Source organism: Sceloporus occidentalis, unplaced genomic scaffold (assembly GCF_023333645.1).
Source record: "Sceloporus occidentalis isolate IW3139 unplaced genomic scaffold, rSceOcc1.0.p SCAF_25, whole genome shotgun sequence".
NCBI lineage: Eukaryota > Metazoa > Chordata > Lepidosauria > Squamata > Phrynosomatidae > Sceloporus > Sceloporus occidentalis.
In genome coordinates, this window is record NW_028317005.1 from 6,865,070 (window position 1) to 6,889,830 (window position 24,761).

At 38.8% G+C, this 24,761-nt stretch overlaps 1 protein-coding gene across 1 annotated transcript; it reads left to right on the plus strand.

Annotated features, from left to right (window-relative positions):
- Nucleotides 1–1,543: 1,543 nt before the first annotated feature.
- Nucleotides 1,544–22,813, plus strand: LOC149300337 (extracellular calcium-sensing receptor-like). Its single transcript, XM_089485298.1, has 7 exons — nucleotides 1,544–1,629; nucleotides 13,826–13,999; nucleotides 15,878–16,163; nucleotides 16,839–17,645; nucleotides 18,316–18,528; nucleotides 19,985–20,108; nucleotides 21,903–22,813. Exons 1-7 carry the CDS (start codon nucleotides 1,544–1,546, stop codon nucleotides 22,811–22,813), a joined length of 2,601 nt encoding a protein of 866 aa, XP_089341424.1.
- The last annotated feature ends 1,948 nt before the right edge of the window (nucleotides 22,814–24,761 follow it).

Below are 24,761 nucleotides of genomic sequence, written 5' to 3' on the forward strand. Positions count from 1 at the left end.
TGAGTATATGAATGAATGAGTGTGTGTGTGTGTGATAGCATGGATGTGTAAGTGCTGGAACCTAGGCATGATGGGACTGATTGCTGTCAGCAATCACACTCCTATCATGCCAAGTCAGCCAGTACATGCTGAAACCTGGCTAGCTGCCCCCTTGTGTATTGATGCTGCCAGCAGTATGGGGTCTGCACATCACTTACAGCCACCCTGTACCAGCATGTACTGGCTGACTTGGCATGATAGGAGTGTGATTGCTAACAGCAATCACAGTCCCATCATGCCTAGGTTCCAGCATTTACTGGTTGGATGTGTAAGTGCTGGAACCTAGGCATGATGGGACTGTGATTACTGTTAGCAATCACACTCCTATCATGCCAAATCAGCCAGTACATGCTGAAACCTAGCTAGCTGCCCCCCTTGTGTATTGATGCTGCCAGCAGTATGGGGTCTGCACATCACTTACAGCCACTCTGTACCAGCATGTACTGGCTGACTTGGCATGATAGGAGTGTGATTGCTAACAGCAATCACAGCAAGCACAGTCCCATCATGCCTAGGTACCAGCATTTACTGGTTGCCTGGGTATGATAGGAGTGTAATTGCTGTTAGCAATTACACTCCTATCATGCCAAGTCATATTGCTATTTTTTTTTGTCCAATTGTGGTGTGTTACCTACTTTTATTAAAAATGTGAGTTCTTATTATAATTTTTAAAGGTGGGGGTCATTTTCGGTTTTGGCTAAGCGAACCGTGAATGTTTTGGTCCAGAATTTTCATTTTGGTGAATCCCTAGAATAAATAGAACTATTTCATTTTTAATTATCCTGAATCCTGAATTTGTAGTCACAAAACTTTCTAGGCCCAGAAATCAGTAGGAGGAAAATGTAAAGGTTTTGTGTTATTTACTTTATTTGAATCTGCATATTTTATTAAAGGCCATATTTTCTCACAGTGAAAAATGAGTGCGGCCCGCGCACGTATACAATTCTGATGAAGTGGCCCACTGCAGAAAAAACTTGGACGCCCCTGTTCTAGACCTTGTGGTTTCAACCAAGGTCAGTAACAATGTGTCGTGGATAACAAAACCATGTGGAAGTGGAAGCGGAAGCAGAAGTGGTCAGCAGAGAAGGTAGGGAAAGAGAGCGTGAGAGTAAAGCAGAGTGGGAGAGAGTGGGAGCTAAAGGGCCCTCAGATTTTGGACAAATATTCAGAGCTTTTTGCTTCATTTTCATCAATTTTTCGTGGGGTCTGGCATTGTTTGTGGCTTGACAAATTGCAGAATTTGCAAAATTTAAAGCAGAGAGAAAGGGAAACCACCTTGAATAATAGCTATGCCAAGGGGCCTAGAACAGCAGTTTATTGGAGCCCCTCACAAGACACCCATGGATGTGCTAAGGCTGCAAACTGCTTCAGATGGTACAAAAGTCAGTGCGGCTAGAGTGCTCCTTCATGGTCTGCAGGGGACCCCTGCAACCCCTTCTTCTCCTCGTACCAATCTAGGTCGGAAGGGCCCTTTCTACACTATTTTCAACCAGCACAGGGAGACATGACCTCACGTGACCCCGTGGTGAAACTGAGGCTGACCGCACAGTATGTGAGCAGCCAGAGAGGAAGCTGCAGGAGCCGTGACAGGTAAGCGAGGGTGAGATGTATTTATATGTGTTTGTGTATATATATATATGTGTGTGTGTGTGTGTGTGTGTGTGTGTGTGTGTGTGTGTGTAAGCATGGATGTGTACTTGTGTGTGTGTGAGGATGGATGTGTAAGTGGGGTGAGGATGGAGTGTGTGTTAGTGAGTATGAGTAAGTGTGTGTAATGTGTGTGTTTACACATGTTGTATGTATATGTAAATATATATTTATCAAGAGAAAAATATAGAGAACATGTGATAAAAACATTTAAATAACTTTAACACTTCCAGCAACTGAAAGGTTGGATACCGGGAGGGTTTTCTTTCTTGGTGCTGGTAGCACTCAAGTAACAAAGGTAATCAAACATAGTGACTAAAATGTATCAAGGGTACTTATCTTGAGTCTTCTATTGTGTGTCAGTTAATGTACAGCTTCAGCAATATTCATGTTGCAGGGTTTTCAGCCATGTGGAAGTAATCTCCCAAGAAGGAAAAACAGGTATGCTCAAACTCAGAATAGGATAAAAAAACTAAATTTTATTGTAATCCATATAAAATGTAATAGTATACAAAACTACACATCTTCATGTGCAACAAGTTATCATCATCTAAAACTAGAAGCTTAAATGTAATGTAAGGAAAATTTACTTTTATGAAAAGATGGCAGCCTCCCAGCAGAATTTGCAGAGCCTAATACAATGAAGGAAATTGAACATGCATGGAATTTGGTAGCATGGCTGTCCTGAATAAAAAGTGGGACCAAGCACTGATTAAGTCTTTACATCAGATGTGGGCAGACTACATGGGCCAATGGTTCTTATCTACTGTTAAAATCTATAGTTTAGATGCTACACAGACCTTCACCTCTATTGCATTGTACCACCAGGGAAGAAGCTCCATCACTGGTGGGGTGTACAATTTAGTTAGAGTTAGTGTGGCCCACTGGATAGGCTTCTCCACAGAAGTATAATCATACCTGGGCATACTCCGCGTTTCAACACCTGAACCCTCCTGGTAACGGCAGCGGATTCTTACATGCCCCACTCCCCGCTCATGTCTCCTTTAAATGGGGTGTTTCCCTTGATGTCAGAGGGAAAGCCCACTGATGTCGGCAGAACCACCTATTTACATTAGCGGGACTGCCTACTTACGTCATTGGGCAGTCTTGGCTGTGTCCTGCAAGGATAGGCTCTGGAATAACAAGTTCCCAGGGATGCCCATGATTTGCAGAGACAGCTCATTTATTTATTTAACTCCTAAGTATCCCTGAAACCTAACCCTATCTAATTCCCCACTAACTAACCCCCACCACACTACAAAATATAAACTTGGGACCCAGGAAAATACTGTATTATTAATGGTCTCTGCCACTCCCCACCTCACGATTATCTTGAGAAGGAGAGAGGCAATGCCTTTGTCACTTAACTGTATAAGTTGTAGACTAACTGCTCCATGACAGGAGTGTTTGGTGCTAAATTAGATTATTATTTATGTTGATAATTAATGTTAATGATAAAATGCAATTTTCTTAGAAAAAATATTTGCTTGAATTAATGTATTGAGCAATTAGGGTATTCAAACCACCAGATGGCATTCTATGACTACACAATGTAAGCTCTTCCTCTAAACCGTCATGCCAATAAAAGGAGCTCATATTTTACTAATTGAGGGAACTCAAATTAATAACAATATTACTGCCCCTCTCATACTTAATTTTTATATTTTAGTACAAGGATCGCTCCTCAGCAAACAAATCTCCTGCAAAGCAAAGGAGCTGGGGCAGGAAAACAGACCTAATGTATAGAAAGGATTCTGAAGAATTTTGTTTTTTCAAGAAAACACTTATCACAAGGTGTCACCCAGCTATTATACGCATTAAAATATATATGAAGATTGAAGACTTTACGTACCACTGTTTGTAACTGCCACTATACAGCCCTACGTACTGCCTAAAAAAACAATAATAAGAATAATAAATTCAACATAAATATTTCCCCTGCTTTTTAAACTCATATGTCCACCTACATATACACATTGAAAATATTACATTGCTTATTTTTATTGGCTATGCTACTAAAGTATTTCATATTTCTAAACTATAAGTTAATAAATTAATTATTTAAAAATGTGAAACTGTTAGCAAGACCATTATATCAGTTCCCAGTAATCACTCCCAGAAATACTCCTTACAAACTCGCTTTGGAAGCAGGAAACATGATTTTGGGATGACACCATTATGATGGCTGAGTGTCCCCTTTAAATTATGATTTCTCCTCCTTTTTTTCTGCAGGTAAAGAAAGCATATTGAACTACTTTACAACTTAAATCTGAGCTACTGCTAGAAGCCTTCCGTGTCTTTTAATTGCAGTTCCATATACAGCCACCATGGTGTCAAGAGCTTTGGGCAGCATTTGTACCTTAACAACGCAAGAATTTACCTCATACCCTGTGAATACTATTAAAAAAAAAACGGAGGCATTGGGGACTTCGTCAGACTATATAGGCCATATATCAAAGTACCCCAAGTGAGTCCTATCTAATTATCCATGGCTATATTGCTAACAAACAGCTGAATCAGTGGGACTGCTTTGCATTTTAACCCAAATGAGACTCTCCAGCAATGTAAAGTCCTCTCTGGACACCATTAAAAAGACACCTGTGTGGCAGGAGGGGCTCCTCAACCCTAAGGTTTGGTTAGAACCTGCAAAAATGTCCAGCAAAAAAATATACAGAAAGGGAGTGCACAACACCTGCAGATTCCTGGCTTTCTGCTAGAATAATAATGACCAGAGCCGGCCTTACGTGTTCTGGTGCCCTGTGCGGACTACTCCTCTGGTGCCCCCTTCTCACTACCCCTCGCCCCTTCTCACTACCCCCCCTGCCCCTTCTCACTACCCCCCCTCTGCCCCTTTTCACTACCTCCCCCCCTCTGCCCCTCCTCATTACCTCCCCCCTCTGCCCCATCTCACTACCTCCCCCCCTCTACCCCATCTCACTACCTCCCCCCTCTGCCCCTTCGCACTATCCCCCCTCTGCCCTTTCTAACTATCTACTCCCTCTCTCTACTTTTCATTATCCTCACTTACCTTGTTGCCGGAGTCCTGCGGTGGCAGCAGGAGGCATATTCCGTCGCTCACCATGAAATGCCGGCACCGCGACAGAGTCCCTGCCCGGGACTTAAATTAAAGCATCATTTAAAAAAAAAAAAATTTTTTAGTAGCTAAGCACAAATATTCCCCATCAGGGTAGCCAGTAAGGAACCGTATCCTTAAACCAATATTATACATCTACCTTGTAACATTTGCTATAAGCACATGCTCAAATATCCCTGTGAATCAACCCAGGCCATCCAGCAGCATTATACAGCCATAAGAAATGTTTATTGTTCCACACAAATTACTTATTACCATAGGGATTGACATAAGAACAGTGAATGAGAATCTTATAGCCCAAGGAGGTGGTGCAGAATTATTAATCTCTTCTTTGAAGCAATTGGTAAAAAAATCTAATTATGAAGTTTGTAATAATCTCTTTTGTAGTCTGCCAACATTTCTGTTTGACAAAAATACAATTTAAATTCTATGCTATTAGCAATGCATTTGTCTTCAAACATGGAGAGCGAAACATTGCTGCACGCTGATATTCATCTGGGGTTAGTGTTGAGAAGTACTATGTATTTTTTATATAAATTATCTTTATGCTAGAGGGACTGCTGAGCTGTCAGACTGAAGTGCTTGCTGTGTGTGAAATCCCAGCAAAATGACAAATAGGACAAATATAGCCATTCAGTTATGAAAAATGAGCTATAGGGTTATTCGGTACGACGTGTGTTTAACCTGTTACTATACAGTACTGTCTATTCTGTTCAAGTATCTTGAAACCTGATGAATAAGGGAATTATACTAGGCAGTATACTTGTGCATTCCGATTCGTACCAATTTCAAATTTACCGAGTTTTGGTAAATTCGTACGGAGCCCCGAAAGCAAGGCCAGACCCCCCACAAATCGAACCAAAACAAACCAAAAAGCTCTGAATTTTCATCTGAAAATTGTGGGTCCACATGCACTCATTCTCCTTCACTCTCTCACACTCTCTAAATGTTTCCCTACCTTCTATGCCAAACACTTCAGCATCTTCTTCTTCTTTTATCATCCTCCTTCTATTCTCTCTGTTCTTCAATCTGCTATCCTTTCCTCATCCTTCCTGAAAGTGCAGTAATTTTGCCTTAATGTGAACCTTGATTCTTTCACTCTCACTCATGCTCTCTCATACTTTCTCACTCTCTCTGTGAATGTCTCCCTACCGTCTCAGCCAAGTAGACAAAGAAAGAAGAACAAGAAGATGCAAGAGAATAAGCATGAATGTGTGCAAGGAGACACGAAAGTGGTGAGTGGAGAAGGTAGGGACACATTCAGAGAAAGCATGACAGAGAGTGAATGAGAGAGCGTTTGAAAGAGCATGAGAGAGTGCATGAGGTTGAGTGACAAATAATTTCATTTCCGAATGTAAAATACCCTCCGATTTTCATCCGAAATTAAATTTGTTGTCCCAAAGTAAATGCACAAGTCTATGTGTTTTTGACATATTGTTCGCAGCCACAGTCTTTATGCAAACCCAACAGGACCGACTAAAAAAAAAGCAATAATTCCAATAATCTTTAATGATGATATGAATATTTGAGAAAGACATATGTATAAATTCTGTCAGAGGTCTGGGTGAGTCTCTAATTTTCAAGCGTGTCTATTCAGTCTAATTTTATAAAGCTCGACTATTGCAATTCAGCACTGCACCATAACATTGAACAAAGCAGGCAAACTAGCAAAACACACATTAACCAAGTATGAGATGAATTGCTATTAAGCAAATGGTGAACCTACAGCAGTCTGGTGTTTGAATTCAAGCTGGTCATTTTGGTTGATTTGAGAGTTTGAACGATTCCTCTTAAGCAGTCAAGCTTACTTTGTCAATGTTAGACTCTTGACTGCCAAGTCAATCCAACCTTCATTTAATATAAGAGCTGCCATGATTTATTTTTTTTTCAAAAAATGGATGTAAAGTGAAAAAAAAAATAAGATTCACAGCAGACACTAGTACATGGATCCATACCTGGGAACTTCCCAAGGTAGACTACCTGGAATGCTCCCTACCAGGAAGCAGCTTCATTAGGGGGTTGGTGTAACCATGTGTGAAGGTCGACCAGCCATGCATGGGGTGAGGTTAGCCCTAGAAAGGCTTGAGTGAGCTGGGTGTAGGAGAAGGAGATGACATAGCCAAACACTGCTCTCCTGTCTGAAGAAAAAGTAAACTTCTGCTGAGGGGCTTTCCAAGTGCATACCACAGAACCATTTTGGTTTTCAAAAATGACTCATACTTCATTTGAATGGTAAAGTATAATTTTTATGACTGACAATAATGTTACAAGCTCATATAGCTACGTTAGCTTGTGAATATCAATCTGCTGTATTTTATGTTTTTGTCCAATATCTAAAATTAGTGTACTGTGTGTCCCTGGTAGATCTCCCTCCAGTCAACATTTGTATGTTTAAATAGACAATAACAACCATAAAAGAGCAGATTCTATTATCTGCATAGCAGGGACTTATCAGGGTTTTATGCTGAATCTCAAAGCAAATGGCCAAACTCACAGGACAACATTTCCACACTAATATGGAGATGATCATTCTACATTGACATTGTATAATCCCAATTTGCACTTTCCTAAATTTTATGTCATAGCTCAATGGACTACTGGAGGGGGTATACAATTATCATAAGCGTTATATAAGATTTTCATAAGCACGATTAAGACCAAATACTAATAGCATATCCATAATGTTCCAGAGAGTGCATCTGAAATGGAGTCCCAAGGAGCCTAACAGTCTTATGCTTTTATATTCCTCTCCCTAGTGGTCTAGCATTGAAGCAGATGTGAGATTAGTGTATCTTTTGTCCTTGGTCCCTTGAGTATTTCGGAATTAGCAGTAAGTATCATCGGTGACTAAAGGTACCCTAGAGTGTTTTCTTATCCCAGTATCCACAGCTACTAGGACAGTAGACCCACATAGGAGCAATGGAAGCAGCTGTGCCCTCCCATAAGTTATGTCTCTAGATTAATGGAACCATCTGTGTGTGTGTGTGTGTATATATATATATATATATATATATATATATATATTGACAAAAGTATTGGGACACCTGGCCATTACTCCAACAGGTACTTTTATGAGATCATACTCTAAATACATATGAGATTAATATCTAGTTGGTCCCCCTCTTTGCAGTTGTAACAGCTTCCACACTTCTGCAAAGGCATTCCACAATATTTTGGAGTGTTTATGTGGGGATTTTCTTCCAGAAGAGCATTTTGTGAAATCAGGCACTGATGTTAGAAAAGAAGGCCTGGCTCGCAATTACTGTTCCAGTTCATCCCAAAGGTCTTCGATGGGGTTGAGATCAGCACTCTGTGCAGGACAGTGAAGTTCTTCCAACCATGTCTTTATGGGCCTCGCCTTAGGTTTATATAACATCCTGTTGTGAAAGATAATTGCAAGTTAATTATTAAATGTTTAATTAAAGAAGCATACAGCTAGTTATTGCTTTGAAAATTATTATAATATTGGGAAAGCACAAACACCAGAGCTTTTTCTTCCATTTTTTTCATACCTTTGTTCAACCCTTTTTCCATGTTTAGTGTACCCACAGAATGTATGTATTGTTTGTTTCAAAGGATATAATTTTCTATTTATTTTACTTTTTGTATAGTCATTTAGTATAAAAAAAACAGTAAAAAAAAAACCTCCCAGATTTATGTTCTGTGACAACCCCTGAGTAGATTACTACCCCACATACAAAATGTTTTTTCTTTCTTTCAAGTATAGATTTTTTTATTAAATATGTTTTGCTTTCATGGAATACAGAATAAAGAAAAGGGACGGGGATATTCAGTCATGTAAAAAATAAACTATACCCTATGGTTTTACATATCTGGACATCATATGTTTCTAAAAAATAGGTAAAAACAATCTCAGATGAAGAACAAAACATGACATATTACATTTAGTCAACAAAAATAAAGCCAAAATGGAAAAGCTATGTGTGAAAAACCTGTCGCTTGTAATTATAAAAGTAATTGCTTTCCGTATAACTTTATCAGTCTCTCTCATCGTTGTGGTGGAATGCTGGCCCACTCTTCTTTATAAGGTTGCTTCAGTTCATTGAGGTTTGTGGATGTTTGCAACACCTCAATTCTTTTCTTTTTCAGCCATTCTGTCGTAGATTTTCTGGTATGCATTGTCCTGTTGCAAGCCAAGCTTTAGCTGTCGGACAGATGGCCTCACATTTCACTGTAGAAAACTTTGGCATACAGAGGAGTTCATGGTCAACTCAATGATTGCAAGGTTCCCAAATCATCACCCCTTCACCATGGTGCTTTACAGTTGGTATGAGGTGTTTGTGCTTATATGCTGTGTTTGGTTTTTACCAAACGTGGCACTGTGCCTTATGGCTAAACATCTCCACTTTGTTCTTGTCTGTCCAAAGTCTTATGGTTTGTTCAGATGCAACTTTGCAAACCTAAGCCACGCTGCCATGTTCTTTTTAGAGAGAAGATGCTTTCTCCTGGTAACACATCCAAAAAACCATATTTGTTCTGTCAACTGTACTGTACTGTACAGTCAACTGTACTGTTATGAACATTAATATTTAAGACACTAACTGGGATGTAACTCTTGTGTTTTTTTAAATTTCTCTGAGCATTGCACCGCCTGAATTTGATGGGACATCCACTCATAGGAAGATTGACAACTGTTATAACCCTTCCCATATTGATGGGCATCAACAATTGCTCCTTCAAGATTATTGCTGATGTCTTTCCTCCTTGGCATTGGATTAAGACACACCTGGATGCTCTAGACAATAAAATTGCTAAAGCGTTGGCTTTTATAGGGGTGGTCACACTTGTTGATGATCAATTAATCAAGGGCATTTGATTAGTAGCACCTGCCTCCTCCATTTTGGCTTTATTTTTGTTGAATAAATCATGACATGGTGTAAGCTGTCAGGAACCGGGTAAGCAGGTCGGGTAGGAGCCCAGTCGCAGGGGATACTTGGTGTTCTGTCTGTACCCCACGATGCATTTTAGCTGAGGGAGGGCACAGACAGGTGCAAAGAAAGACACCACGGGCAGAATATTATGATACAGTCTGTATTGTGGAAGATGGCAGGACAAACAAGTATAAGTAATAAGTCTCTTGGAAGGAAGCCGACTGCCAGGACGCATGTCAGGAAGCCCACTGGCGGGGCGCACAGCAGGAAGCGCAATGGCAGGGCACACGGCAGGAACAATACATAGTCAGGTACAGGGCCATAGCAAAGCACATTAATGCAAAGGCCCTGACTGAAGGGCAGGGCAGGTTTATATAGGCAGGCTCAATCCAGGTAACAAGGCACAGCTGCTTGCAATAATGAGGTCTGGGCTCTCCAGAGTGAGAAGGGCCGACAATGGTATTACATAAAGGACATGGCTGTCTCTTCAAATAAATGGAAAAGATAACCATGGATGAATCTGACCCTTGACTACACCTGTAGAGTCATGATAATATTCACCCACAATGAATAAACATCACAACCTTGCCGAACACAAGAAAAATAAGTATGTGTAATTAAGAACTGATACATTAAGTAAACACAGAACAAAACAAACAAAGGGATACTAACTGCACTTACTGCAAGTGAGGATTACTTATAGCGCAAAAGGGTGTGTTTGCTCAGGGTGCTGCTATCCCCAATTGACCTATGACTGCTTTGCCATTTTATCCGGCACTGAGCACTTAAAGAACCCTAAGGGTATTTCTCCTTACGCTGCACAGTAAGGCATATGAGAGTGGAGTAAAGGGACTGAGCAGCTATTCCTTGAGCTGAGAAGCAGCTTCCTTCACAATGAGTCTTGTGAACCAGACTGCGGTACATTCAAGTCCTGCAATCAATTTATGCCTTTTTAATACACTATTATTTTTGCTACCCTATAATAAAAGAGAACGTATATGAAAAGCTATTCATCAGATGGGGAATTCATAATCTTTAAAATGAATCAACAGGGGGTACCTACCCATACCTTCCACCTTCAATGGTTTTCTACAAGTACTCACCTTTAGTTGTGCTTTTTGATTTGTCTGAATTTTGAATTTGTTATGGCACACTCCACTTTCTTACTTTTTTTATGAAATATTCACCAGGACAATTTTTAATGCAAAAGTTAAAATGGGCAGTAGCCCCAGGCCTGGGGTTACCTTAGGGATTTGCCGTTATATCTTGACACCCAGTAGCAGGCAGAGGTTCTGTATCAGTATAGTTAGGCTGGGGGGGGGCACATGACAGCCCTGACTTTTAAATTAGTGATCACTGGAAAACCAAATGTGTCGTTTTATCCCTTAGTACTTATGTGAACTAAAGTGACTTTTACACGTTGTACGCACAGAGAAACCACAGACACATCAAGGTCAAATTGTGTAAATTAATTGTGAAGCAACTCACTGTAGAGAATAATGTGGCTGTAATTGTAATCACTCTTAACATCATAATAACTGGTATTCCTTAACTCCCTGCAGATTACAATTTCATGCCTACTGAATAGGTGAATGGGCACATAAAACAAACCATTGGGGCATTCCAACATTTAAAGGACATTATACACAGTACAAGAAATAAACGCAGTGATATGGAAAATCCTTCCAGGACACAGGCATAAAAATAAAAACAGAACTCAAACACTATTTTTAAAAGCATTGTCCTGCAGGGTTATATTCCCAAGAAGAATCTTAATGTTTTAATAATAGTGTTGGGTAGTCTTATGCTTGTGGCTAGTCTCTTGATGTGATATTTAGACATTACTCTTTAACTAAGGTTAAAGTGAGCAAAAAATAATATTAATAAGTGGTGATTTCAGGTGGATTCACCTATAATTACAAAAGGCTTGGACCTTCAGTTAGAAATAAAAATTTATTTATTGAGAACAATTGATACAGAATCATTTTAAATCTGGAGGCTCATATGGAATAAATATAATTATTCACTCATTCTTTCTTCTATCTTGTAATGTTCTAGGGAGCCCTTACTTTAAATATCATTCCATTGCTTCTGTGCCCAAGACCAAACAGTATTATTATTACTACTTCTTGTCTCTTGTAGCAGGGTTGGCCATGATGAAATATATAAACGTGTTCTGTGGCACATCTGTATCTATCCGTTAAGAAAATAATACACCAGTCGTTAGAAGTAATGACCTAAGTTGACAGGACATTACCTCAAACATCAACAGCACCAAGGAGTGTTGTGTGTTAAGCGACTGCCAGCTTTTATAAAAATAGAGAAAAAGTTAAATACATTGATAAATACTATGCACACAGCAAAATTCTTTTCTATATCTAATCAAAAGAGGTTTCAAGTAATTTCTGAATCTTTAGGCTTTAATGAGTACACGATACAGAAGTACGAAATTTCCACTTGCATGGAAAAGGAACTTGCAAGGAATAGTGGGTATTTCTTTTACAGAAGTCCATAAAATGAAGCAGAGGGTTACAGCAGAGTGGATGGATAAAACTGGGCATCATTTTAACCTAGACAGATGCAAATAATCGTATTTAAAACCTTAAGGGATGCCGTGTATTTGACTGCCAGGAAATGAACTCTGAACGATAAGTTGATGTGAATGTCGATTACACTCCTCAGTTTATTCATGTGGAAAAAAAATCATTTTCACAGCAAACGCTGCTGCTGGGCTTCCCTGCAGAGCTGTCACCTTTTCAATCAGTATGGACAGTAGGAAATGCAACTTACTAACGAGAGATTGAAGAGTTTTATACAGAAACACTAGGGCTCATAAACTATAACTCGACATGTAGAGTTACAAAACTGGGCATAACTATTACAAACCAAACAATGCAATGGTTTTCCCATACTTTGACAATTGTGGTACTGGTTTGGTTACGTTGCCTTTCTGTCTTCATGTCACAGTTTCTTATTGCAGGGCTACACGTACCGTGGCCCTATATAACACTCCTGACAATTGCTATAATTTAACTCCTAGGATATCTTCTGATTTTAGGGACAATTGAAAAATACTATTTATAATGCCTTTTAAAAAATAAATCAATCTATGTGTACTACCACCTAGCCTAAGACAAATGAAAAAGGATAGTGCCATATTTTTAAAAAAAAATTAATTCCCATCATCCACTCTGCAAGATATATTAATATTTTCTATGTGAGCTGACCCTCTATTCTTCTGCTTCTGGCTCACCAGCCTGTTTACAAGGGCAGGGCACTGATGGATAATGTAGAACAATTTGGTTAATTAAACATAACTAATATTAGTTACATGTGTGAACTTCCATTCAGTTCATGCAGAGGCTAGAGGTGGAGTGTCCACAAATTTGTACTCAACAAGGATAAATACTTATAACGTACCTTATCTTGAAGGGGTCATTATACCCTAGATGTTTTTCAGGTATCAATAAAGTAAATAGATTTTGTCTCACTGATGTCCTGCAGCTGCCTGTTTAATTTACCCATCTAGTAAACAAAAAGGACAGCGGCAGGACAGCCCCACTAGGGTCAATTGTGCATATTCACAGACTTTGGGGCATTTGTGTGTCTCCATTGCTGTTTTTCACTGGCTGTCGTGTTCCGGATTGAATCCAGTCAATCCATAAAGCCATTCTTAGTAAAACACTCGGAAAATCATAGGGGCCTGTGGGGGACTAGTGTATCTTGCACAAGAGAACATTTTCATCTTAAAAACTGATTGTATTTGTTACCAACCACCTACCTAAGTGTGCCTAACATAACTCTGAATGTCGAAAATGAACAAAAAAATTAAAAGAATAATTTTACATAACGTTATTATGTGCAGTGTTATGTAGTTCATGCAGGGAACCAGCTCTCCAGCTGCATAAACTTAATGAAATACTATTCATGCTATGCCTAGCTTAATACATGAAACATCCATAGGGAATGCGCTTTAGCTCATTAGTTTTTCTCAGAAGGAAAATAAGCTTCACCAGGCATGAAAAGTTATCTATAAATTGTAAGGGTTTCGGGAGAAAAAGAACTTGGCCCTTTTGATCTGGCGACAGAGGCTCCCAGTCAGAATGAATTTCAAACAGCTATTGTTAGCAGTGAGATTTTTCTTTTTAATAAGGATTGGAGCTGAAAGACAACTCCACTCACCATGCACAGTGGATGGACACTTTGACCTTCAAGGTATAATTAGGAAGGGAGATGTGGATATCGGGGGGATTTTTACTATAAACTATGTGGAATCAGAGCCAGATATTTCTTTCAGAAAAGTACCCAATAGAATGGTATGCACTGGGTAAGTAATACAACTGTTACATTTCCATGAGGTAATAATCTATCCAGATTCCAAAACTCCTTACCAACAGGGTTTCGCTGGTTTAATATCATTGTTTCACATTACTCTCTCTATGTTTATAGATTGAAATGGATTGAAAGCTGACAAGAGCAACGCCCTGTCAATGTGTGTTAATGTTGCTTAATTTATTGTCAGTTTTAATACTATTCTTAATTTTCATGTCCTCTGTTGTAATATCACATTGGAATACACTAAATAAAATTAAATAGAATGTATTTTATTTGTTCTTTTTTCCAGTTTCTGGGGTTTTATTGCACCTTAATGTTTCTTATTTCTCTTATCCTCTTAACCCAAATATTTCTAATGATAGACACTCACTGTGTCTACTCTGTGATGAGGCGCACACACATTGTCACAGTCTATTTGCTTGCCTATGGAGTGGAATTATATTCACTGAAGAAACCATAAACGGTATCTAGCTGGGGGGTAGTCACAGCAGGGCGTATAATTTTACCATCTAAATAACCAACTATACATGTATGTGTGTACATGAAAAAATATAATCTTTAATATTCCTAATACTGATTGAAACAATAATCCATCATGATGTTTCTGCTGACTTGTGGTGATTGTTTTCAAGTCCTGTATAAATAAATATTTTGTATGACCCGCTTGTAGAAATATCTATCATTATTTCTCAAATAGGGTTTTTATTAACAGTAAATGTTGAGTGTGCTAGCTTCCAACAGAGGAATCATTACATACTATGTCCCTGACACATTGACGTAACATTAAATCCTAGGGCCCCCTGCAACCTGTGTTGTGGGAACCCTCCCCATATATGTATCCTGCTTTGCATCTAAATGACTCTTGGAAGATATTATCGAACACGTGAAACTTGTGCTTTTATGTGCAAATAATTAAAATTTTGCTTAAAATACAGGCCAGTAACATTTTAAAAAATGCCTTGTGGATGTTCTGTAGTAAAATATTACATAAATAACAGAAGATTAGGAACTGTTGCACCAAGAAGAAGGGCTGGCACATTCTGGCCCAGGGGACAGGTAAAGTTGAGGCCTCACAGTCCTGTGCCTAAACCTGGTAACATACATACACACACCTACAGACACTCACTCACACACACACACACATTTACTGTGTAAGCTGACACACTACCTCAGGTTCATACAATATTGTGTTGTGTATTGTGTATCGCATTCCCACCTCTGAGTTTGACCAGTTAGAGTGTGTCCTTTTTGGAGGATTTTTGACCGACTTGAGGGGAGTAATTGCCAAGAAGCCCTAAGACTCCACACACACATACCACATAGGCTGCAGGAATCTATCAGTTATGTTTGTTTCATTCTTAAAGGTCCTTTTCACTCCAAAAAATCTAAAACCTAGATAAAACATGTTGATTAAAATACTTGTTCTATCATTTTGGCAATAAGTATCAGTATGCAGCTAATATCACATTGGTCGAAGGGAAAAAAGGGTGCGGTCGGAGGAAGCAGCGGGCAGCCCCAGAGACTTGGATCTGAAGTATACTTCTGCCTCAGAGTCTCCATTTGCCATTGCCCACGGAACCTCTTGGGGCTTAAGCTCTTTAGCCAGCCCTAAGAGACACCCTTCATAGTTATAATTTATTGATTGCTTTAGCACCATCATATGCTGTAGAGTATCTAAACAGGACATAACAAGTAGTGCATCACATAACAATTAGTAAATAACAAAAAAAAATTATAAGGAGGGCCCTGCTCAAATTAGCTTACAATCTAAAATATACCATGGCCAGCCTCTAAAATATTGTATGAATTTGGTACAATTTTGCATTTTATGGAAAAAATTAAAAAAAGTGTTGACACTCCCTTCTTTCAGTTTTAGCTTAAGGGATTTTCAGTTTCTACAAACAATGGTCTTTGCCACTGAGGAAATAAACCAAAGTGATACCCTGCTTCCTAATGTGACACTAGGATATAGAATCTATGATGTGTGTTACACCCACTTCCAGGCAATAAGAGCAGCTCTATCCATGATGACCGGAGTTGGTGACAATGCAAACAGATGTGTCCCGCATCCTTTAGTTGCTGCGATCATTGGAGGCTCTTGGTCTACTCAGTCTATTGCTGTTTCACGGCTGGTGGGAACTTTCAACGTCCCAGTGGTATGATTCATATATATATTTATATAAAATATAACTCCTTCTGCAATCTCCTAATTTATCCCAATTACACCCAATTACATCTCTAATATACAGTATACAAGCAAAGAGAATTTATTTTTTAATTTCCAAACCTTTATCATAATTTTGTCTATGTATTAATGGATTTTAGTCAGGGATGAGCAAACGTCTCTTTAGTGAATAAAGCCCACTGGCATTAACATGCATTAACATTCTCCTTACCTGTGTGTCCCAGTTATAGCTATTTAACCTGTAGATTTTTTTTTGTAAATTTAACTTCCCATCAATGACATATTTGATTTTGTCATTTGGTGAGATAAACTCAGGGTGACATAATGTATCATTGTCTTCACGGGCAATAACTTCTACAAGATCACAGAAGTGCAGGCTGCCTGACTAGTTTGTTTTCCATTAAAGAAAGAGACAGCTGTGATTTTGAGCATAAATAATTAATAAAGCAATCCCTAACAGATTTTCTATGTTAAGTATTATGAAATGTACACAAAAACTTCTCTGGCTGTCAAATAAAAGTTTATACAAAAAACAATTTTTGTTTTCTGAAAAAGTGCGGATGAAGCTAGTATTCTTCTGCTTGAGTTGTGCACATATTTAGTATCTGCTTGATTTTCATTTTGACTGGAAACATTCTCCCCACAGATCAGTTACTTTTCCACATGTGCTTGCTTAAGTGACAAACACGATCATCCAACATTTCTGCGCACAATCCCAAGTGATTTATTTCAGTCTCAAGCGTTAGTACAGCTGGTTAATCACTTCAACTGGACATGGATTGGCATTATAAGTGAAGACAATGACTATGGGCAAAGTGCCACAAGCTTGTTCAAAAATGATGTTACAAAATTAGGCATATGTGTTGCCTTTACTGAAATTATCCCAACTGTGCCCGTTCCTGGAAAGATCTCCCAGATTGTAAGAAATATCTTGCTATACAAAGTTAAAGTTGTACTAATCATTGCTACTGAATTTTCTGTAGGATTACTTTTTCAAGAAGTATTTTATCAGAACATAACAGGAATTCAATGGATAGCCAGTGAAGCTTGGTCCACGTCAAGTCTTTTTTTTACCGAACAGTCTTATAAATATTTTGGTGGAACAATAGGGTTTGCCATTCGCAGGGCAGACATTACTGGCCTGAAAAGTTTTCTTCTTGGAATCCATCCATCCCAGCATAAAAATGACCCTTTGACTGTGAAATTATGGGAAGAAATATTTAATTGTTCATATGACAATTTTACAAAACTTCCATGCACAGGCCTTGAGGAATTAAATGCTACAGACAACAACATATATCTGGATATGACAAACCTACGGATTGCAAATAATGTGTACAAAGCGGTCTATGCTGTAGCCCATGCTTTGCACAACCTGATGGCACTAAATGGAGTAAATACTCATTCTGTTATAGAAACACTAAACAAAGTATACACCACAAGTCCTTATAAGGTATGAATGTAACCTAATCTGAAGAAACAAGTAGTTACATTCACCTCATACATGTTAAATTCATCTGTGTCCTAATTTTCATGGAAACACTCATGATCCCTATAAAGTAATCCGGTATGTACATCTCCACTGACCCATAACAAACATCCCCATTGCATCATTACATAGTGATGAGGTGACTAAATATTAGAGCTCCAGAATTTGGGTAGCAGAAAATAATTGGGCTACCATCTGGAGAACTACATTTGTGCCCATTTTTCATTTATACTAAACAAATTAATCTACTATGCAACATTTAACATTGCTGTAACTAAATGAAACATTAAAAACATATTATTTATAGAACTGTTGAATACAACCTCATGAGATATAGAGCTGTCATGAGTATAGCAGAGTAACTGAGGGTAGAATAAAGGAACATAGTGCTATACATTTGGGTGTAGGTAGCCACTATTCCCCACTATTTAGTAATTACAGTAGCTCGATAGCGCTATTCTAGAATATCCCAAATAAAATTGAATAACGAAATACAAGCAAAAAAATGTATTTTCCTTTAGTACTGCAGTTAACAGTTTTCATATCACTGCTTTGAAAATCGTTCAAAAAATATTTATCTTTGGCACAAACTAATTTAGAATAATTTTTTATTATTATTATTTTGAATACTCAGCTGCTGCGGTACCTGAAAAGTGTGAATTTCACCACAAAGACTGGGGATAAAGTCAGCTTTGACCGGAATGGAGATCCTTATCCAACCTATGACTTGGTGAACTGGCAGAGGGGAGACAATGGCTCCTTCTTTGCCCACGTGGGAGAGTTCAGTCCTGATGAAAACTTCAGGCTAGATGAGCATATTATAATGTGGCATGGATCACAGAAGGAGGTGCTTTTATATACATGTTAAATATACATTAACGCAAAATAAGATTTCAAAAGTATATTAATCAATGTATGCATGTTTAACCTTCCATAGTTACATTTATAGGGTATTGTCTAGAATAAGGCTGTGTTCTATTTATGTAACTAATGCTGTCCCCAAAAAATCCTGCTTTCAGAGTGGACATGAAGTGTACGTTAAGTGCTGCTCTTTCCCAGTTAGTCATATAGCCACAGAGGATTTAATCTTCCCTAATTTAAAGCAAATACCGTATTTGCTCGATTATAAGACGAGGATTTATTTACTAGTAAAACTTTTTTCCTATAGAGTAGTCTTATATTCAGGCTTTTTTCAGGCTTAAATTAATATTCAGATTTTGGGGGTTCGTCTTATAATCAGGGTCATCTTATAATCGAGCAAATACGCTATGTTGGAAAACCAATAATAGTAAACCATAATCTTAAATAATGATGACTCACTGTTTAAACCCGAAAACCTACACATGCCCGTTTAGACAAAGATTTTAGGGTTCTTTTGTTGATACATATATAAATAAACATGTATGAATAAACATTAAGCAAATTAAAATATATGCACCTAAATGAACAATGGAAAAAAGTAATAAAAAATATGGTTGTATCTCTTCAGCGATCCTTGTAGACTCTTTAAGACTTCTGGTCTTTATAATCATAACTTCACAAGCATAAGATATATAATGATGAATACCAAATAACAAACAAACATGAATTATAATTAGCATTATGTTTAGTTCTCAGACATTACGTACACCCTTCTAAGCATCAGTTGCAAAGAAACACCATTAATTTAGGGTTGTCCATGATCATACACAAATACATGTTAATAACTGCTTCAAATATTGGGAACTTTTTAGACCTTTAGGCTGCTACAGAACAACTGCACAACAATTGCCATCACACTGGCTACTTAACCCCTTTCTCTTCTAGGAAACACACCTACTAAATGTGTGGAGACTGCCTGCACTGCCATCAGGAAACATGCCATATTGGTCACAAAGAAGATATCCCAAAGAAGCTTCTGCATGAAGACAGAAATTCAGGTCTGGAAAGATTGTAAGATTCTACTTCTTACTCTATAAGTCTTTGCACTATCTTCTCTGGGACCAATACAGCAACACCCATTTAGATAATTTAAGATGAATGATAGCTCAGTCTAGCATACCATATTACAATGAACCCACAGAAGAAATCCAAGTCCATGTGGAGTACACACATTAGATAAAACATGATACTTAAGGCTTATATCTGAAGAAAGAACCACTGAAGTCTTAAAAGCCTATGAAATTCAACTTCTTAATCTTCAAACATTGCTCAATGAAAAGGTATTACAAACATCTTTTAGACTGCTCTATGGAAACAAATGAAACAATAACCAACAATATTTAGTTCTGGAGATACTTATTTGATTGTTTTGTTTGTTCTAGGTCCCAATCTCCATGTGCAGCCCAAGTTGTCCTTCAGGAACCAGGAGGAAAGCCCAACCTGGCAGACATTCTTGTTGTTTTGACTGTATCCCATGTGAAGATGGAAAGATCAGTAACAAATCTAGTACGATATCTAATTTCCTCTTTAAAATATACCTTATTAAGTTCTAGATTGTAACTTTAGTGCATTTAACAAATGATATACTGCTTCTCACATGGCTTCTATTGGTTTTCGCCATTTGGGTGGTGGTGCAATAGAAACGAATTAAGAAGCTGTCCAATTCCTCAAACCTCATGTCTTTTCTCTTAAAGGATGATGCTGAAAGACTCATATAAGTGGACATTCACTCCTCATAAAGCTATATCTTTCTAAAACATTTCTTAAAAGCAAATCTTAAAACATATTGTCATAATGTATCCATGTATGCTTAAAAAATCTTTTTGTTTAGCCTCTAAATGTGCCTTGTTCTGCTTAGGCTGTTAATTAAAGAAACATTAAAAGGAGAAAGGGCAAGGAAGTTGGATTTGGGACAAGGAAGCAACTAAATATTCCATACTACTGGACTCAGATAGGAAATAGCCCCTTACGTTTACATCAAATAAACAAATTTAAGATGATAAAAATGTATATTTAAAAAGACAATTACATATTGGCTCCCATTTACAGGAAATATTCAATTCATATGGTTTGATTAAATCAGCATTCGTAGTTATTATTTCATCTCTTTGGTCCTAGCACACTTCACTGGTTTTAATATACTGTGTAAAGTAATTTGATATTTCTGACATTCTGTTATAACTAATGAGTTTTAGAAAACAGGCAGGAGAAAAAAAAATGGTACTTAGCGGGAAATAAAATATGACAAATACATTGCTATCATCAGAGTTATAATGTCCTGCGCTGCATAGTATGGTATGGTATCAATGATATTGAATGATTACCATGGGATTAAGAAAGATCTTTTTTCAGCTTTCCATAGAATTAGATGACTGTTTAGAGGACAGGCTAGGCAAAATAAGAAGTCGAACCAAATATTTATTTAGACTTTCAAAATAGAGAAGAGTGTGCCAAATAACTAATTTTAAATGTATATTTATGTGACTGTAATAGGGGACCAAATTAACCAAGGAGCACTTGGAGCAATTGCGGTTGGGGAACCTGAGCCCCATCCTGTTACAGACTTACTTGATTTTTAGTAGCCTAAACTACTCCATTGTTGTCATATCCTATGCTACCCATATACTCTGGATTAATGAGGGAATGTCAGACAGCAACAGAGAGAACCCGGCTCTACAGCAGGTATGTATATAACCTGATTAATCTGGTGGAGAGCCGGCTCCTCTCTCCCAGTGCCCATCTGCACCCAGGTGGGAAAAGTGGGAGGGCTTTGGGGTACAGAGTGTGTTCAGCCTCCTTCTGCCCTTGCTTCACTGCCCTCCCTTTCCTTGCCCTGTACTTTACATGGGCTTGCATGCCCGGTCACGGACTGTGCAAAAGATTCTGTGTTGCTCAGGAAGGGCCTACAGCACACAGACAACAGCCGATAGCAACTCTAGATCCATTTAGAGGATCTCAAGGACCTAGTTTTTCTTCCACCTCTGTGTTGTGCAGTAAAATTATGTTGTGCCCTATATTATGTTAATATTACATTTATATGAGCAGGGTGTGGTATCATGCAATAATGTAGAGGAATCTGAAGAACTATCTTTGGTTTTTTTTACATTCATTATGTTTTATGTGTGTTGACATGGAAATATAGTTGTGTCCCAGTGCCCCAAGCTCCATAATCTTGCCTTGGTGTGTTGGATGCAATTCTCCCTTGATTCTTGGTAAACAATGGTATACTAATGGTATGAATGCAATGTATTATCTTTGAACCATAGTTACATAAAACCTTGTGTAATTTACTGTTTACAGATTCCTTAGAATGTATGAAGTGCCCCCTTGAGTACTGGTCCAACCCGTCGAGAGACTGCTGTGTCCCCAAAGAGCTGGAGTTTATTTCCTTTAAGGAAATCCTGGGTTCTGTATTACTTGGAGGAGCCCTTCTTGGAATGTTCTTCACAGTCTGCGTTATAACTGTGTTTGCATATCACCGATATAGTCCCATTGTGCGGGCAAACAATTCAGACCTCAGCTTCTGTATTTTGTTCTCCATATTCCTGTGTTTTCTGTCCTCAGTTACCTATTTGGGCCAACCAACTACCTTGTCCTGTATGCTGAGACACACAGGATTTGGCATTACCTTTGCTCTCTGTATGTCTTGTATTTTATGTAAAACTATTGTAGTACTAGTGGCGTTCAATGTACAACATCCAGATAGGAAACTGGCCTCGTTTTTTAACCCAAGAAAGCAAAAGGTACTCATTTTTCTGTGTACTACATTTCAGATTATTGTCTGTGCATCATGGAATATAATTTCACCTCCCCGTCCCGTAAGAAAAATCACTGATGATAGTTCTTCAATTACTTTAGAATGTAATGCTGGTTCAGTGGTCGCCTTCTCACTCGTCCTTGGCTACATTGGGATTCTAGTGAGTGTGTGTTTTACTTTGGCCTTTTGTGCAAGGAACCTTCCAAACCATTACAATGAGGCAAAATTTATAACGTTCAGCATGGTGATAGTCTCTGCGGTATGGATATCCTTTATTCCTGCCTATTTAAGCTCCCCTGGTAAATATTTGGAAGCTGTTGAAATGTTTGCAATATTGTTTTCTAGCTATGGCCTCCTGATTTGTATCTTTGCTCCAAAATGCTACATTATTTTATTACAACCAGACAAAAATAACAGAAGACATATGAGGGCTAAACCTGGTTCTAGGCATTAGCCATACAGTTGTGGACTATGTTGTTTGGTTGGGACAGCCTCTGCAGAAGAATATTTGTCCAGTTGAACAGTTGCCCAATCAATGTCCCAACAGTCCGGTACTGCCATAATTGTACATGTCCAATGTCCCCCTTTTGTAGCAAAGCAAGTGTTTCGTAAATTCATTTTGTCCTAGAGATCAAGGGAAAATACCGTATTTGCTCGATTATAAGACGAGGTTTTTTCCAGAGCAAATGCTCTGAAAAATACCCCTCGTCTTATAATCAGGGTCGTCTTATAATCAGACCTCAAATAGGTCTGATTATGAGACTAAGATCCAGATCCCCCGCAGCGATGCAGAGGACCTGGATCCTCCTGTGTTAATCCCCCCCCCCCAATTTACCGGTGCTTCTGAGTCCCCGGTGCTTAGTCCGGGCTGCGTGTAGAGCTCTACGCGATACAATCGCGTAGAGCTCTACACGCTTCCCGGACTAAGCACTGGGGACCCAGATGCAGGGGACCTGGATCCTCCTGTGTTAACCCCCGACCCAACTTACCGGTGCATCTGAGTCCCCGGTGCTTAGTCCGGGCTGCGTGTAGAGCTCTACGCGATTGTATCGTGTAGAGCTCTACGCTCTACACGATACAATCGCGTAGAGCTCTAAACGCTGCCCGGACTAAGCACCGGGGACTCAGAAGCACCGGTAAGTTGGAGGGGGGGGGGCATAACACAGGAGGATGCAGGGGACCTGCATCCTCCTGTGTTATGCCCCCTCCAACGTACCGGTGCTTCTGAGTCCCCGGTGCTTAGAGCTCTACGCGATTCGCGTGGAGCTCTACATGCTGCCCGGACTAAGCACCTGGGGCTCAGATGCAGGGGACCTGGACCCTCCTGTGTTATGCGCCCCCCCCAACTCAGAAGCACCGGTAAGTTTGGAGGAGGGAGGGGGAGTGTTAAATGTGGGTTTGAGGCATTTCTGGAGGCAGAGTGCTCTGTGAAATGCCTTTTAACCCCTTTAATGCCACTCTGCCTCCTGAAATGCCTTAAACCTCCCTATATGCCACTCTTCCCCATAATATGCCTTTTAACCCTCTAAGTGCCAGAGTGGCATATAGGGTTAAAAGGCATATCATGGGGCACAGTGGCATATAGGGTTAAAAGGCATATTATGGGGCACTGTGGCATTTAGAGGGTTAAAAGGCATATCATGGGGCACAGTGGCATATAGGGGGTATAAGGCACTTCTGGGGCAGATGTGCATAACTGGGGGACAGGTTGGAAAATAGAAGGAAATAAAACCAAAATATTTTTCTCAAGCATAGCTTTTATTAAAAAAAGTGTTTAAATGAATTAACATTTACTGGTAAAACTTTTTTCCTATAGGGTCGTCTTATATTCAGGCTTTTTCTTTTTTTCCTAAATTAATATTAAGATTTGGGGGGTCGTCTTATAATCAGGGTCGTCTTATAATCGAGCAAATACGGTATGATATATTTTCATAGACATAAAGGAAAATAATGCTGTGTCTGCAGAATGCATAGCAGTTGTGTTAAATGCCACTAGTAAGGGATCAGAGAGTAGTCTTAGTGAATTGGTATGTTTCTGCTATCAAACTATAAACCAAAAAAGCACCAAACCAGTGCGTCCCAATAGGAGGGGAAAAAACCCTGTAAAAAAATGAATTAATTAAAGCTTAAATACACAATTAATAGAGAAAGAACTGCAACTGTCAACAAATAGAAACAAGGTCCCAATAATAATAAATTGTCCACTCGGTGCATTTCACTTGATTGGAATATTCCTCAATCCATAGATATAATCATACTAAAATATAAAAGCACAACAAGAGGATGCACTCATAGTGTTGTATTTATTAGTTTTAAAAAAGCCTATATGCCCAAATCCACATGATTGAGTCCACAGCTGCTATCTGCGCTTCAGGGTGGATGTCCGGTATTCCTTGTGCTTC

Coding starts and splice junctions, on each gene's coding strand:
- LOC149300337 (XM_089485298.1), top strand. CDS start 1,544: ATGACCTCACGTGACCCCGTGGTGAAACTGAGGCTGACCGCACAGTAT. Junction 14,000..15,877: donor AATAGAATGGTATGCACTGG/GTAAGTAATACA, acceptor CCCTTCTTTCAG/TTTTAGCTTAAGGGATTTTC. Junction 18,529..19,984: donor GGCATGGATCACAGAAGGAG/GTGCTTTTATAT, acceptor TGTTTGTTCTAG/GTCCCAATCTCCATGTGCAG.